General features: G+C 38.2%; 1 protein-coding gene across 2 annotated transcripts; it reads right to left on the reverse strand.

Moving 5' to 3' along the window:
- Positions 1 to 358: 358 nt before the first annotated feature.
- On the reverse strand, positions 359 to 12045 carry LOC110872581. Of its 2 annotated transcripts, none has more exons than XM_022121400.2 (8): positions 11657 to 12045; positions 9916 to 10568; positions 8325 to 9382; positions 7245 to 7348; positions 6200 to 6791; positions 6052 to 6133; positions 910 to 957; positions 359 to 819 (listed from the first exon to the last, which is right to left on the reverse strand). In XM_022121400.2, the coding sequence occupies exons 1-8, from the start codon at positions 11949 to 11951 to the stop codon at positions 616 to 618; spliced, it is 3036 nt and encodes a 1011-aa protein (XP_021977092.1). In that variant the 5' UTR covers positions 11952 to 12045; the 3' UTR covers positions 359 to 615. The 2 variants fall into 2 exon arrangements, with proteins under 2 accessions (XP_021977092.1, XP_021977091.1); XM_022121399.2 differs by having other exon boundaries at positions 7245 to 7351.
- Positions 12046 to 16166: the final 4121 nt, after the last annotated feature.

Below are 16166 nucleotides of genomic sequence, written 5' to 3' on the forward strand. Positions count from 1 at the left end.
AGCTTGAATTTAACAATATCCGAAGCGGACAATTAACATAATCAAAACCATTATGAAAACCTAACCATAGCAGGTAAATAGTTACTATGGTTATAAGATCCGCAAATAAGATGAATTGATTCACAATCAAGTTACCTATTCCAAACAACAGCACGGTTTCAATTATATATCCATATACACAAATTTGGTTCTCTGACCGACAGTGGCGAAGCTTGACCCGAATGACGGGGGGTCGAAAACGTATATACCCAAAAATTTCTATACGAAAACTACATATATAACACTACTGAGCGAAAAGTTCACCCCCCCCCCCCCACCGGGGTCCCCTTCTATACTTCGCCCCTGCTGACCGATTAAATGCTTGAAGCGAAAATGGTACTTTAGCTAATGTTTAGATCATCAAAGTATAAAGAAAGGTGAAAGCTAACATCGGTGTACAACTGAGCGATCAGAAGGAAATCAAAGACCTAAAACATAGCTACCTACGTTTTCTGTGTATGAAGTTGTATATACAAAGACATTGACATCCATATGGTGGACATAATTACCATTTTGCCGAAAACCCAAAATCTTCATATGCAAAATCCAGCTCGAGAAATGGGGTTTTTTAGGTAATTATACCCATTCAAAATTCGTTTCTTTAGGTAAAACAAGCGCGATTAAGCAGTCTGAGGTCTCGGGAGTGACAGAGAGATGAGAACACGTCTCCTGGGAGTACGGGAGGATGAATAGAAGTCTTGCCCAGACGGTTTTTGTAGCTGGAATCTTGATAACTCCTGCACACTCCCGCTGCTTCAAGTATGATATAAAATCCTGAAACTGCACAAAAGAATATGATTGATTATGATGTCATCACGCTGACATGCATATACCATAAGTATAAGGGAACAATAAAGAGAATCTACTTACGCCTTTTTGGTCACCAGAAGAATCCGGGAGCAGCTGACATACCTCTCTCTGCATCACACGCGATAATTAAATTACATTACTCAGTGCAGGCTTAATATCCGAAAAATCTACATTTATATATGTATGTATATATATTAAAAAAAAGTAACTTGTTATTAGCAAATGATCCGAGTCCATCTAGTCCATTAGTCAATCAATAATACTTTAACAGTAAACAGAAAAAAAACAATATAATAATTATAATACATCTCTCGGCTACTAAGAATTTAGTTTCCGTAACCTCTTCATAGAAAGAACACACTAAGGTATAAAATTTCCACAGAAATTTATAAAATCAAATGATATTTGCTAAATACGACTACCAATCCATCAGGACAGCGATTCTTTATAAGGATTTACATTGTTTCCTTCCGAATCATACCAAATAATTCTCTAATTCTAAAACTTTAAAATTAAACTTTTGAAAACAATGAAATCCTTCGACTTTAGTTGGTTACCACTATAATTAGTATTTTCTAACAGGGGGATAAATCCTGCTTGTTAATTATACTAGATTACACAAACCTCTTGTGTGGCAATGTCCGTATCAAAAATATCTCGATTCATTAATAACAATAGCATAAACGACAAAATATGGGCAATAAACGAGAGTCATTAAGGAACATAGTTGTTAACCGCGAATAGCGGACGATATCGGCAAGTTGCCTATCATAGTTGTCAATAGCGATCACTACGATCGCTATAGCGAATATTGTGGCGTATTGGTCCATGCTCGCTATACGGTCTGCAGCGATAGATAGCTGCCTTTACTCTTCTTTTTTAAATATAAATAGCAATTGAATATAGCTATAAAGTAGTTGGATTTTAGATTTTTGTTAAATATACAAGTAAAATAGAGTATATGCTAGGGTATTTTGATATAATTTACATATAAATTTTTTTTTTAAAAAATCCAGTGTATCGCTATTTATCGCTCTTCGCTATGTAGCATATTAAGTTATTAACAACTATGTTGCCTATACGCTACGTAGCGATAGTGACGAAATAGCGGGAGCTATTTTAGGTTTAGCGATACACTAGAAGATAACTTATAGAAATATTTTATATGTGTATTTTATCAAAATACGCTGTTTTCATATGTATATTAAAAAAAACGAAAATCCTGCTATTTTATAGGTAAATACTATTGCTATTTATATTAAAACAAAGAAAAAACATAAAAACCTATAATCTCGCTATTTTCACGCCATGGAGGCGCCAAAATCAGATTGCGACCTATTGACGCATCGCCATGCTAAACGCTATAGCGAGCGTGATACTTGCTATTGACAACACTGTTAAGGAACATGTAATAACTCATTCCACGTGGATACAAGAACAGAAATTTGAGCACCTTAAAAATTAAAGTTGTGGGCTTAACTTTCTGTTACCTCGGTTTTATGTTGAGATCAAGTTATTGGGCTAGTCTATAACTTTGGGATTGGGCCGTTACAAAATCCAATTTGCATAATAAAGCCGTCTAACATGGGTCTCCTCTTATAGAACGAGGCAAAAAATTACTAATTGTAGACCTCTTTGTATCTAAATTGTCTTGTATTCCTTATACGGTAAGTATTTTGTTCCATCGAATTCTTTAACAATTACTACTCTGTACTCTATCCACCTCAACATAGGATTTATCATATGCCTACTTTCTAAAAGTGCAGTCGTGGACAAAGGTTATTCCTAATAAAGACTCAATCTTGACCCAAAACTCCAAAAACATGACTCCATAAATAAGAAAAACTCCTTAAACAAATAGCCCAACTGAAAGACGCTTATACCCCTTCAACTATTAGACTTTGACTAGATTAGTCCAACAATGTGTTTCATTTGCTCTTTTGTGTGTGTGTGTGTGTGTCTAATCGGGTAAAATAGCGGTCCATAATAGCGGAACTGATATTATCGGTGCTATTGGCCGCTATTTGACCGCTATTTTGATTCCCAGATAGCGGTCATAGCACCTATTTTCAAGGTCTTATATTTCCGGGCCAAAAGTAAGGAAAAGCCCACAAAATTAATAACACAAAACTAAAAGCCCAAACTTTAATAAAACCTAATCCTAAAGTGTGTGTGCGATTTCGTCATTCTCTCATCGTTGGGCTGACTAGCTTGCGACTTCTGACTGCTTTCTCAAGTCTCATCAGAAGTTTAGAGTTGAAGTGGCAGATCTTGAAGATTGATTGGATTCCTTGGTTGATGTAGACTCGGTGGAAGATTTCATGGCTTATGATTAGATCATGTTTCAAATATTTGAACTATACTATGTGAGATTTGAATTATTCTTGTTAATTTTGAAGTATTATATTCATATATATATATATATATATATATATATGTTTGAAAAATTACATATAAAATTCCAATACGATTAATCCTAGAAATGCCGATAAATCGCTAGTCGGTACCCCACCAGGCGCTAGGCAATTTTTACAACACTAAGATAGTCAAACACACACCTCATCACCATCATCATCATACTCAGTATATCCCACCAATAGCAAAGCTAAGGTAGGGTCTGAGGAGGGTGAGATGTAGACAGCCTTACCTCTACCCCGTAGGAATAGAGAGGCTGCTTCCAATGAGACCCCCGGCTCGATAGCAGTTTTGCATCAAGCCTTGGACATAAGGCACATAACACTCAACAATTGAGACAAGCGCCGATTAGTGCATGTACCCCCTCGTCTTTCGGCTATCAACACCACCACATGATACATGATTAACCATCCCCCTCTTTTAACATTATTTTCACGAAATTAGTAAAATAACGTTAAAATTAGTGCACTTTCACTTTTGCCCCCCCCCCCCCGGAGCTCCCACACATATATACATTATATGAGTATACCGCAAGCGGGGCGTGAGTCAAACACACACCTATAGCCACAAAAGCTCGTGTGTTGACCAATCACAAAAAAAATCACGTATGTGGGAACAAACGTACACCAGACATTAAAAAAAATGTGACAGACATAGAAATCATCTAGCTAATGAACATGTTAAAACCATTCTTCCTAATTAAACAAGAGTTTGGGTGATTAAAGCCCAAAGAGTTCAAACAACCCCTGCAGCATAGAAGAGAAGGATTGTCGCTCTAAACTTTCCTCATTTCCTCTCTTTGAAGTTGTACAAGTTCGTCTTTTCAATTTCACTTGTAAAGTTAGATGAATCATCATTTCACTTAGGCCCGCTTGACCATAGCACTCGCCTAACCATCGCCTTTCTTAGCAGCTCATCGTGCCTGTCTTTTATCACGCCTCACACGCCCTTTGCAACATAACTATAACCTTAACTCACCTTGTTGTTAACAAGTCTACGTATTCCATCTTGACATATAGTTGGAGAAAAATAACGTCTTAAGGGCAAAATCACTTGTACATCACAAGTAAATCTTGAAAATACTATAAATGGCTAATCTACATTGTAATCATTCGTATCGTATCCTCCTTGTAATTAGATGTAACGAAGCACCAAGCAACCAATACAGCAATACATTTATATTCTCTTTATATCACATGATATCTCATGATTCTTGATTAGTTTGTTGACTCTTACTTATCATGACCCAAAACACGCATCGTTGATTGACTCATTAGGTGCACGTTCAAGTGTAACTATAACCAACACCATATTTAAACCATTCATTCGTTGCGAGCCTCGAATTAGACTGAGGCAAGTAAACAAACATATTTGTGCAAAAATGTTTCCACTTTCAAAATCGTGTAACATAGCTAATGCACCCTTACAATATAAAGACAGTATTTTAACCATACGAGTCGATGCCTCTCTCCAACGCCCATGTTCCCTAAACCTTCTTTTCACATGTTTCCTTCTCACCAAAGCCTTTCAAAGCGATCGGCTAATCGCAACATTTTTTCATAAAGGCCTTGTCAAGTTCTCTCTCTAATGCATTTGTTTAACTTGCCTTTATATCCATAAAATTCATGCACCTAGGTAAATTTCATCATCTAAAAAATGCATTTGTTTTCGGTAACCACCTTCCAGATTTTGATTTGTCGTTCAACAATCAAGCAACCATTATACATTCAAAAGACCGAGAGCATGACCACCTTGACAAGGTTCTCCAAGGTGAAATTCATGAGATAATTAGGATTATGGGCCAAGCCCATATAGCTCTTTTGGCCCAATTTTCACTTACAAATACTTCGCATGAATTCATAAAGCCACTAACTACTTTTCACCACAATTATGTGTAGAATCTTGTTTTTCACCACAACTACTTTTCTCATAACTATGATTTACGACCATCGTGTGTGATTATATATCCCTACAGATTTTCCATTTCCATGCTTCTCGACACCTTCCTAGCAAAAATTTACCTCTTAATATCTGAAACCAATCATAGAAGTGTTCCTATCCTGGTGGTTTTCCATTATTCGCCAAACTAGTTGATTCGCAAACCACTCAAGAATAAAAGTCCTAAGCAAATCCAACTATATATGGTTTTCCTTAAATGGCACTATAAGCTATTTCCACACTTCTTCCATTCATACTATTTCCTTGTACTAAAACTTGCATTGAATGATCTTGTATAGACATCATCAGTTAAAAGAAAGTAGCAAACACCATCTTTTATCATCTTCAAACACAAAACTAGCCTAGGATTAGAAGCATATAAGTAGAGCATCTCTAGTGTACATGACCAACAAAAAACAAAAAACAAAAAACAAAAAACAAAAAAAAAAAAAAAAAACCCACCTCAAACTAACTAAAGAATAAAGTGATCACAGAAAATACACCAGACATAATTTAAACATTAGCATTAAGGTTCGGATACACTTCTTTCTATTACGGACGTCAATTAAACAGCTAAGCTTTATAGTTTGAAATTCCAAAAGATTTTTATCCATGTCGGAAACATAATTATATGCTATTTAGATTATTCATTAACGATTGGTCCAATATCCAGTAGTAGGCGGCCAGTCTCTTGCTCCATACTAACCAACAAGTATACACCGAGATTTCACATGACAAAATATGCCAATTAGCTACTTTGTTCAGGAAATAAAGTTTGACATTGCAAAAATAGCAAACACTGATGAAGAACAAGAGTAACAAAAAAAGTAATAAGAGACGGGAACTCACTTTATGTGGTGGGGTGCTAGAAAATGTAGACATCACATGTTTATAATCAGTCCGCTTTGTTATGTCTAGTTTAGTGGGCCATCTGCAAAACAGAATATATATCATCAAAAACTAGTGAGTGCTAGTATGTTAGAAAAAGCTTACTTACTCTGCAGGCTCTGAGAAATTATCTCCATAGTTGCATACATCGGAATGCAGTCTACGCGCGTGTATTGCAGAATAGTGGACCCCGCTTTTACTCAACATGCCCTGCCAGTATCCGCCACTTCCCACCGTTGAAGATTCGGTTGGTGGAGGTGGCGGAGGCGGTTGAGTCTCGAGAAAAGGAGGTGGACATGGTGGCAATGGCGGTGGATATTCAGGATGAATAGGTAACGGAGGTGGCATAGGTGGACCGGGTGGCATGTTCTGGTGAGGCGGTAACGGAGGCGGCATGTTAGGCGGTGGTTGAGGAGTGGGTATGGCAGCCAATGGCGGCGGACCTGGTGGTCCTGGTGGCACGTAAAACATGTGATCATGATGTGGCAACGAATTTGTTTGTATTTGAGCCAGTGGGGTCACAGAAGCGGGTATGAAAGGAGGTGCTACAGCATTATTATAAGACATGCCATGTGGATCCCATGAACTATTTGGAGGATAATACACGGGTCTATGGTATGAAGACGGGGGCATTGGTTGTGATGGTGCGTAATTATGCGCGTGCATTGGTGTTGAATGCGTCCAACTTTGTTCAGGGGCACCTATGAATTTATCAGAAAAACAAACGCCAAAGTTAAGATAAATTCATTAGAAATAGTATGAGTTAAATGCCATTTTAGTCCCCTGTGGTTTGGGCCATTTTGCCAGTTTAGTCCAAAGGTTTTATTTTTCGCATGTGGGTCCAAAAAGGTTTCACCGTTGCCATTTTAATCCACTGGGTTAACTTCATCCAATTTTTCTGTTAACGAGAAGGGCAATTCGGTCATTTTATATGTAGCTATAAAATGACCGAATTGCCCTTCTCGTTAACAGAAAAAATAGATGAAGTTAACCCAGTGAACTAAAATGGCAACGGTGAAACCTTTTTGGACCCACATGCGAAAAATGAAACCTTTGGACTAAACTGGCAAAATGGCCCAAATCACAGGGACTATAATGGCATTTAACTCAAATGGTATTGCCATAACTCATAAGTCGTTAAATTTTTAAAGAACCTGGTTGGAATGGATATCCACTTTGCATTGAGGCTCCTTGATTAACCATGTTCATTCTTGGAGATGTTAGCTCCATGGTGTTAGCGTTGTGGGGTCCATAATGACTGCTGAAACACACGGCCAAATATATCTTATGATATGGTTCATGAACATTGTGGTAAAACATGAGATGGTAAAGTGGTTTATTTCCAATCAAATAAGATGATTATTAAAAGATTATAATACATAATACATATGAGAAGATGTTTTGTAATCACTATAAACCTACACATTTGAATTACTGGTTATTCAAGTAACTGATTAACTGAATAAGTGGCGTACAACCAATTTGTTGTCCTATAAGCTACAAAATCATTAATATAAAAAAAAAAAAAAAAACCCTAATGTTAATACTCCTAGTCTCCTGTTATACAAATAACTAAACAAGGAAAGTAATGAGAGGACTTAGAGTGCATAGTTATTAACAGCGTATAGCGGACGATAGCGACAAGCTACCTATACGCTACGTAGCGATAGCAATGAAATAGCGGGCACTATCTTATGTTTAGCGACACACTAGGAGAAAATTTAGAAATGTTTTCTAAGTATATTATATCCAAATAAGTTGTTTTATACGCTGTTTTATATGTATGCTTAACAAAAAACCTAAAATCCTGCTATCTTATACTTATAAAATCCCACTATTTACATTAAAAAAAAAACTAAAATCCTGCTATTTGCCTGCTATGGAAACGCCAAAATCAAATAGCAACACATGAGTGCTACGCTACGCTATTCGCTATAGCGCTCGCTATGAGCGCTATTAACAACACTAGAGGAGAACAAAAATAAACCACTGACACAAATAAACACTACAGAGTCAGAGTATACGAGAAAAACGAATACATTAACATTTTGATACTACAAGGGCATTAGTTTAATCTTCGTAAGAACAAAAACAGCGTAGTTAAAGGAGCAAGTGAAAATCTAAGTTTTTTTATGCTAATACGAGGAACTAATCAACAACATTTTTGCATGTATATTATGATATCAAATCCATCTTCTTTGTTAATAATTTCAAGAGAACAAGTAATCTCGTACCTGAATCCAACAACACTTTGAGCATGAGGCGAACTAGCAACACCATTTCCAAGATTACTGTTTCGCATATCAACATGAGGGGGACAAGATCCATGACTCGATCTATCAACAGACGATGAATAAAAATCCCGCTTTTCCTTACGATATTGTCTCAGAAACGCCATCACCATCGCAGCTTCTTCAGGAGTCCCAAATTCCATCAACAACGCACCTTCATTCACAAGGTCGGTAACTCCTAGTGGGCCCTTAAACACATTTTTTCTTAATTCATATAATATCTCATCCTTATCTGACTGACTATAAATGTTTCCAACATACACATGGCAACAAGACCCAACCGCCACACCGTTCGTATCACCGCGCGTACCTAACCCGATATCCAAAAACTTTATAATAAGACACGCACCGAACAGAGATCGCCCGCGCATAACTTCCCGAGCCTTTATTGCATCCATAATGTTTCGATACTCGATCACTGCAAACCCTTTGAAAGGAACGTATAAAAGTTTATTAATCGGACCGAACCGTTCAAACTGATACCGTATTTGTGGCTCGGATGCCTCTGGACCCACCGAGCCCAACCAAAGATGACTCGAAGCGGGATAAATATCCATTGCAGCTCGATCCCCATCACAATGCCAACTCAGAAAATGATGTTTAGGTGATTCGAAATTACTACTTTGCCCTCCAGTCGACACGTTCAAAACAGGTGCATCATTTTCCTGTGGCGTTGATGAGCTGGCATGAACGGTACTGGGTGTTGATGAGCTGGCCCGAGATAACTCTCTGTGGTCCACACTGTTATTAGAACCGGTGTTTTCTCGTAAATCGGTTTCGGATGCTATTGAGCCATGGTGTTCCAGATGCAAAGCCGATAGCTGATCATCTACATTGCTGTCTACTTGTTTATCATGTGCATTCACTTGTTCCGTAAATGATTCGAATACCTTCTCGAAAGCAGAGGTAACGGCCGACACAACGTTAGGGGAAGCTGTCTTGATAATACTTTTTGCCGTTGAGAATATCCATTGTTTCATAGACGGGTCGTCATCAAGAATCTGTTAAGAAGATTAAACAAGATAACCGATAAAAGTTACAGGCATGAAATGTTAAGACAAAACGAAAGTGAGATTTGTAATTATATATCTATTTTTTATTGTTTTCTTTGCCATGTTTACACAATGCCATCCAATCCATAGTTTTTTTTCTTTGTGTATTCAACCCCTAGCATTGCCACTTACACCCCCTCAGCTTTCTAAAAACTTTGTAGAATGTCATTTTGACCCCCCTCAAGTTTTAACTTTTACGTGCTTATTTTTATGTACGTGGGTCAAATATAGTATGTTTTCGTGCTTTTTTTATGTACGTTTTTTGTTGGTCTACGTTTTGTTCGGAAATGAGTCGAGTTAAATATAATAAGTTTTCACTAGGCGGTATGAATTCGAGTTACTATATATGTGTGTTTTCAGTTGGTCTACGTTTTGACGTAAATGTTGTTCGAAAACGAGTCAGGTCAAATATTTGACGGTATAAGTTCGAGTTACTATAAGTTTCAACGGATCAAAATACTAGTTATATATTTAAATCATACCAGACTCAGTAAGCATCTTTTAAACCCATTCGATGAATCTTCAGGAAGATTGTCGTCTATTAAAACCTGCCCGTCAAGTCTAGCTGTCACCTGGTTAAGAAAATATTGTCCTCCATTCGGACCAGCATCTGTCGAATCGGAACCGCAAAGCTCAAAGCAAGCGGCAAGCGAATTTCTAGGACACATAAAGAAAATCCACAGAATACATACGGCACGATATTTCGACAATTTGACAGGAGATTCCTCCTCATCATCATCATCACGAAAAAACTTCTTTTTAAGCTCCGCATATGTCTTCGGAAACTCATGCACGTCGAAATCGTCTTTATTTACAATCTGGAATATATCTTGTCCTTCTAAGGAAGAAATGAGGAAATTTAGTACATCTCGAAATACGGCTGAACATATGCCTTGAATAACGGAAGATGTTGGCATCTCTGATGAAGCAACAACACAGATGTTAGCAAGACCGAATATACAGATTTTAGCAGTTCCGTATAAGAAAACGTCAGCATCGATGCCTTTTCCTACAACTGCTATGCTCCAGTTGTGTATATTGATACAAACTTTTGCTGCTGCTTCGAGAGCGGTGGGACAATATGATGCATATTTTGGGACGAATTCTGCTACAAGACGTTGAACACTCGTACATGCTGCACCACAAACATGAATTATACTCATGTTATCATATACTAGAAAGAAATATATCATCATAATCAGTCATCCGTACAACCAAAAGTCATGTTTTTCTACAACAGTACCAAATGCATTTAGGTTAACTGTCATGTATCAAGAGATCATAAGCAGATATCATATTAGTTTAGGTTTCTTATGACATTAAGTGTTTCTACGACAATACCAAGCGCATTAAGGTTAACTTTCATATATCAAGAGATCATAGATGGGCATCATAGTAGTGTAAGTTTCTTATGACATTTGTCTATTTCATTCGTTCTCTTTATGTTTTGCTCAAGCTTAACTACATCTTTAGTATATTCTTGCCTATTTAAAGCTATTCTCCACCTTCAATAATAAAAACAATTGAAAAGATGTCTTTGAGAAGCATCAAAACCCTTCAAATTGACAGGGTAGGTTCATTTCAACCATTAAAAACCGATAAAACTACTATCAACCAATCAATTTTTTTTATTTTTTACTTTTCATTTCCTTTAATTATGAGATTAGTATTGTGGAAAATAAAAAAAAGTTAAAAAATATGTGTAGATTGACGAGCTACATGTATGTAGCTTGCGAAGGTACACATATGATATATACATATGTTGCTTGTCGATCTACATGTATTTTTTTTATTTTCTTTTTAATTTCCACTTCTAACATTAACATATATAAAAGAATGAAAAATATAGAAAGAAAAAAAAAACTTGTTAAGAAGTGGTTTTCTCGAAGTTTTCTAATATCTTTCAAGTTTTCTAAAGATCCTTTTCCTCAAAATGACACCTTCAAAATTGTATGCAGAAGAAACTTGTGAACTGCATCAAACTCATATAAATACCCCCAATTGAACAATCCTGGTGGTATATCAATTCAATACAGATTCATATAATAATAATCAACATCACATACAGTAATAATTACAATCCTAAAGCATAATCAAACACTATCATGTAATGTACTCAACATTCCTCAAATTATTACTTATACATGCTCAATTTAACCATCCAAAGTTCCAAACCCTAATTCTAGGGTTTTGAAATATAAAAAAAAAAATTAAAAATTGTACCTCTGGAGAAAGAAATTAGGGCTAGAAAAGCCTGTTCAAGTTCAGGCATAACAACAGCATCCTTCTGACTAACACAGTCCTTAAGCTGCTTAAACGACTCGTAAAAGTTCTTAATTTCCTCTTGATTTCTCCGTTTTTGAACGATTTGTTCCGGAGTAAAGGTTGTAGAAGGTGCATTGGCGTCCGATTGAACCACCGGTGACGGTGTTGATACCGGAGGTGGTGGTGTTGGTGGTTGTTGCGACGGGTCGTACGGTGGTCGTCGCTTCTTCGGCGGTTGCTCGGTTGAAGCCATAGCAGTGGTGGTGAATGGTACTTGCTTCTGGAAATGCACTATAAATGGTTAATGATATCATACTACTGAGGATAAAAACAAATGAATTTGTTATTCTTTGAATTTGTTATTCTTTTAATGTTTTTAAACTATGTTCCCGACTCATTTAACAGGGGAGGGGAGGTGAGGGGAAGGAAAATTTTCTCTTTTAATCTCTCTAATTTGAGAGGATGAATATATGGTCATATTTGGTCATATTTTTTTCCCTTTCCTCTCCCCTCCCCCTGTTAAATGAAACTCGGGAACATGGTTGGGGAAATAGCCAAAATAGCCAAGACTTTTCCCAAGTTTCAAGAATAGCCAATTCAAACGGCTCCATAAGACTTTTCCTCAAGCCTGAAACGTCCTAAAGAATAGCCACCCACCGAAAGCCACGTGTCCACAAGTGATGCTGAGACGTTTCAGAACTTTGGAAACAGCAGACATATTTCAGAACTCTGCAAAAACCCATGCTGAGACATTTCCCAAGCAGAGACGTTTCCCAAATATTTTTAATGAATTTGTTTACTGCTGAGACGTTTCCCAAGTTCCACAGATCTGTTTCTTCTCTCGCTTCCACCTACCACCACCATCTACATCCATCACCACCCCACCTGCCATGAAAAGGAACTTTGTCTCAGCAGGGGAAACCCTAAAAAAAACAAAGTTCTGACCTAAAAGATAACAACTTGCATAAAAAACGTTAAAAGCACAGCTGTAATTAGCCACCACCATTGTCGTTTGCATCAGCTGAAACCCTAAGACCAGTCACCACCATCGTAGCTCAGGTCTTGAAACAGAGAAATGAGGGTGGTTGTTCTCCGCCAATGCTCGTCAGAAAGGCGGTGCCGCCGTGGGAGGCGACGACGGTGAGCCCCGGCGGTGAACGAACGAGAGAGGGAGAGAGAGGCAAGAGAGATAGAACGACGAGGGAGAGAAGGAGGGCCGACGCCCCTCGCCGGCGACGACTCCGGCAGCTACGGCTCATCTCTATTTCAGATCGGAGATGTTATGTTGAGAATAAGAGTGATGAAGATGTTATGTTGAGAATAAGAGTGATGAATAGAGTAGTATCAGATCGAAGATGTTATCAAAATGTCACATTTTCTTTTGTTTTCCGGTGATAATCGATGATGATGAATCGACGTGATGAAGATGATGAATCGGTGATGATGATGTTGAAGGTGTTAGATGACAAAAAAACTGGGTTGTAGAGAGAGAAAGAGAGTGGTTGCACAGATGAGAATGCTAAGAGGGATGTGTGGGCACACAAGGTTAGACCGGATAAGAAATGTTTTTTTTAGGGAGAGGTTAGAAATAGCTAGTATATCAGATAAGATAAAGGAGGGAAGATTGAGATGGTTTGGGCATGTGAAGAGGAGGCAGATGATAGAGCCAGTTAGAGTGGTTGAAACTCTCGAGGTGGAGGGTAGGAGGAGTAGAGGCAGACCCAAAATTACTTGGGATGAGCGGATTAGGCAGGATTTGCAAAGATTGCACCTCTCTAAGAACATGATCCATGATAGGAGCTCGTGGAGACGTAGGATTAAGGTTAATGATTTCTAGGAGAGGGTACAATTGTGTTTTTAGGTGTAGTATATGGTCGTAGATATGTAACTATGTGTATAGGCTGTTTTGTGTTGTTATATTTGTCTTGTTTACCATGCACTCTTTCACCACTCATGTTACATTGGTAGCTTCATACACACACACACACACACACACACCCCTCATGTTCTATTTATTTCTTTCTTGGGTGTTTTGGAGCCGAGGGTCTCACTAGAAGCAGCCTCTCTGTCCCTAAAGGTAAAGGTAAGGTGTGCCTACATCCCACCCTCCCCAGACCCTATAAATAGCTTTGTTATTTGTGGGATTTTACTGGGTATGATTGATTGATTGATAGAGTTCATTATGAGGGTTTTCTTTTCAGAAGGGGATGGCATCGCAGTTTGTTGGTATCAGCTCCATCACCAATGGTTTATTCATATCCCAACATGCTCATGTCCAAAATATTCTCACCAAATTCAAAATGGATGGTGCTAAAACCATTGCCACCCCTCTCAACTCCATCGAAACGCTCTCTCCCATCGATTTGCTCACCTCGTGTTGGTCCCACACCATACCACTAATTGGTGGGTTCTCTACAATACATCGCCTTTACTCGACCCGATATCTCATTTGCAGTCAATAAGTTGTCCCAATACATGCACGCCCCCACTCAACTTCATTGGCAAGGCTTAAAATGTGTTCTTCGTCATCTAAAAGGCACAATCCATCATGGCTTGTTTCTCAACCATAGCTCACCATAACCCTCATAACTTTCACCGACTCTGACTGAGTGGAATTACCGATGATGGTCATTCCACAACTGCGTATATCACCTATCTCGGGTCTAATATCATCTCTTGGCAAAATCGGTTTCTAGATCTTCCACAGAGGAAGAGTATAAAGCATTAGCAAAAGGTGCGGCTGAACTCTCTTGGGTCCAGAGTCTTTTATTTGAATTTGGTTTGAACATGACAAAACCACCTACATTACTTTGTGACAATGCTGGTGCTACCTATCTATACAGCAACCCAGTATAGCACTCGCGTATGAAACATGTGGCGCTCGACTACCATTTTGTTTGGGAAAAGTAACTAATGGTTCGTTGAAGGTTCCTCACATACACTCGGCCAACCAACTTGCTGCATGCTTATCAAACCGCTGGGACGAGGTCCTTTTCACAGCTTACGATCCAAGATTGGAGTCTCTGACGGATCCTCCATCTTGCGGGGGCATATTAAGGAAAATATTGCATGATTCTTCTAATTATTTTCCTATTTATTATGTGACTTATTTCTAGATAGAATTCTGTGATTATTCTCTCTAAAGATTTATCCTTCACCATAGGAATAACTTTCTCCATTCCATTAGGCCGGAGGATACGGAGGCGCCACTAGGGCCAGCTCACCATCTATAGCGCCACCCGGCGCTATACCTCCACACCGAGCCATTCAAGAAGGGGCGCTATAAGGGAGGCTCCATGGTGGTAACGAGCTGGTTTCGCGAAGAACGAGGAAAGTTATTGTTTTTGTTACCTTTGAACGTTAACAATTTAAAAAAAAATTAATTTCCTTTTTTATAAATTAATCCTATAAATACCCAATATTCTCTACATTTTTATACCATTCTTTACACTTTCTCTACCTTTTTAAATTCCATTCTCTACACTTTTTTTTACATCATTCTCTACAATGTTTCCCAACAACCCAAACCCATGGGACCCGATCAATCCATTTTAGCAAAGTTTGCAAAACAACGAGCAAGAAGACCGATATTGGTGAGACCCGCGTACGGGTGAGCCTGGATATTATCCGATGCCACCAAGCACCCCAACTTCTCCTTATCCCACCACTCCACTAATGCCCGGTTTTTACGGGTATTATTCTCAACCCCCTTTTTTTTTCCCCAAAACATATGTGACAACCGGTAATTTACGGATCTTAATTACGTGATTAACAGATAATTAACGCGATAATAAATAGTGTTTACAGCGCGAATTAACTTAATTAGGCCTTTGGAGTGCCTAGGAACGTCTGTCCGACTATACAGTGCGTGAACGGTGATGTGCGGAGAAACATGCTAAACGTTAAGCGACAACGGATTGAAACCGATATCGTACAAAATACTGACAACGCCGACAAATATTAAATTTTTACGCTATAATTAGCTCCGTAATGAAGTTTTGCTACTGTAGTCGAAACCGGATCGAAAAACGGATTTATACAGTGAACGGTGTCTTCTACGGAATTTTCGCGAATTTGTACCATAAGCGACGATCAAGCACGTCACACGCACTACCGACACTACGTTGCGTCTTTTTTATTTTAAAACAACAAATTTCGACATTTTTATGACGTCGGGTTTTGACAACGGGTCTCGTAGGAATTACGGACCACTTACACACGAAATGGGCTTGTGGGCCCTGGGCCCAAACCCAAAATCCGCAAGCCTAAACCTACATATAATATATTAGATCTTTACTACAAGTTTTTCTTGTAAATCTTACAAAAATCTTTTCAAATCTATAGAAAATCTGAATAAAATCTATTCAAGATTTTTTGAAATCTCTACAAGATCTCTTCTCTACATCTCTATATTAAGGGTCCATACCCCTCCACAAATCAAAACATAGACAACTTAATTACCCACTCT

The sequence above is a fragment of the Helianthus annuus genome, chromosome 2 (assembly GCF_002127325.2).
Source record: "Helianthus annuus cultivar XRQ/B chromosome 2, HanXRQr2.0-SUNRISE, whole genome shotgun sequence".
Classification (NCBI taxonomy): Eukaryota; Viridiplantae; Streptophyta; class Magnoliopsida; order Asterales; family Asteraceae; genus Helianthus; species Helianthus annuus.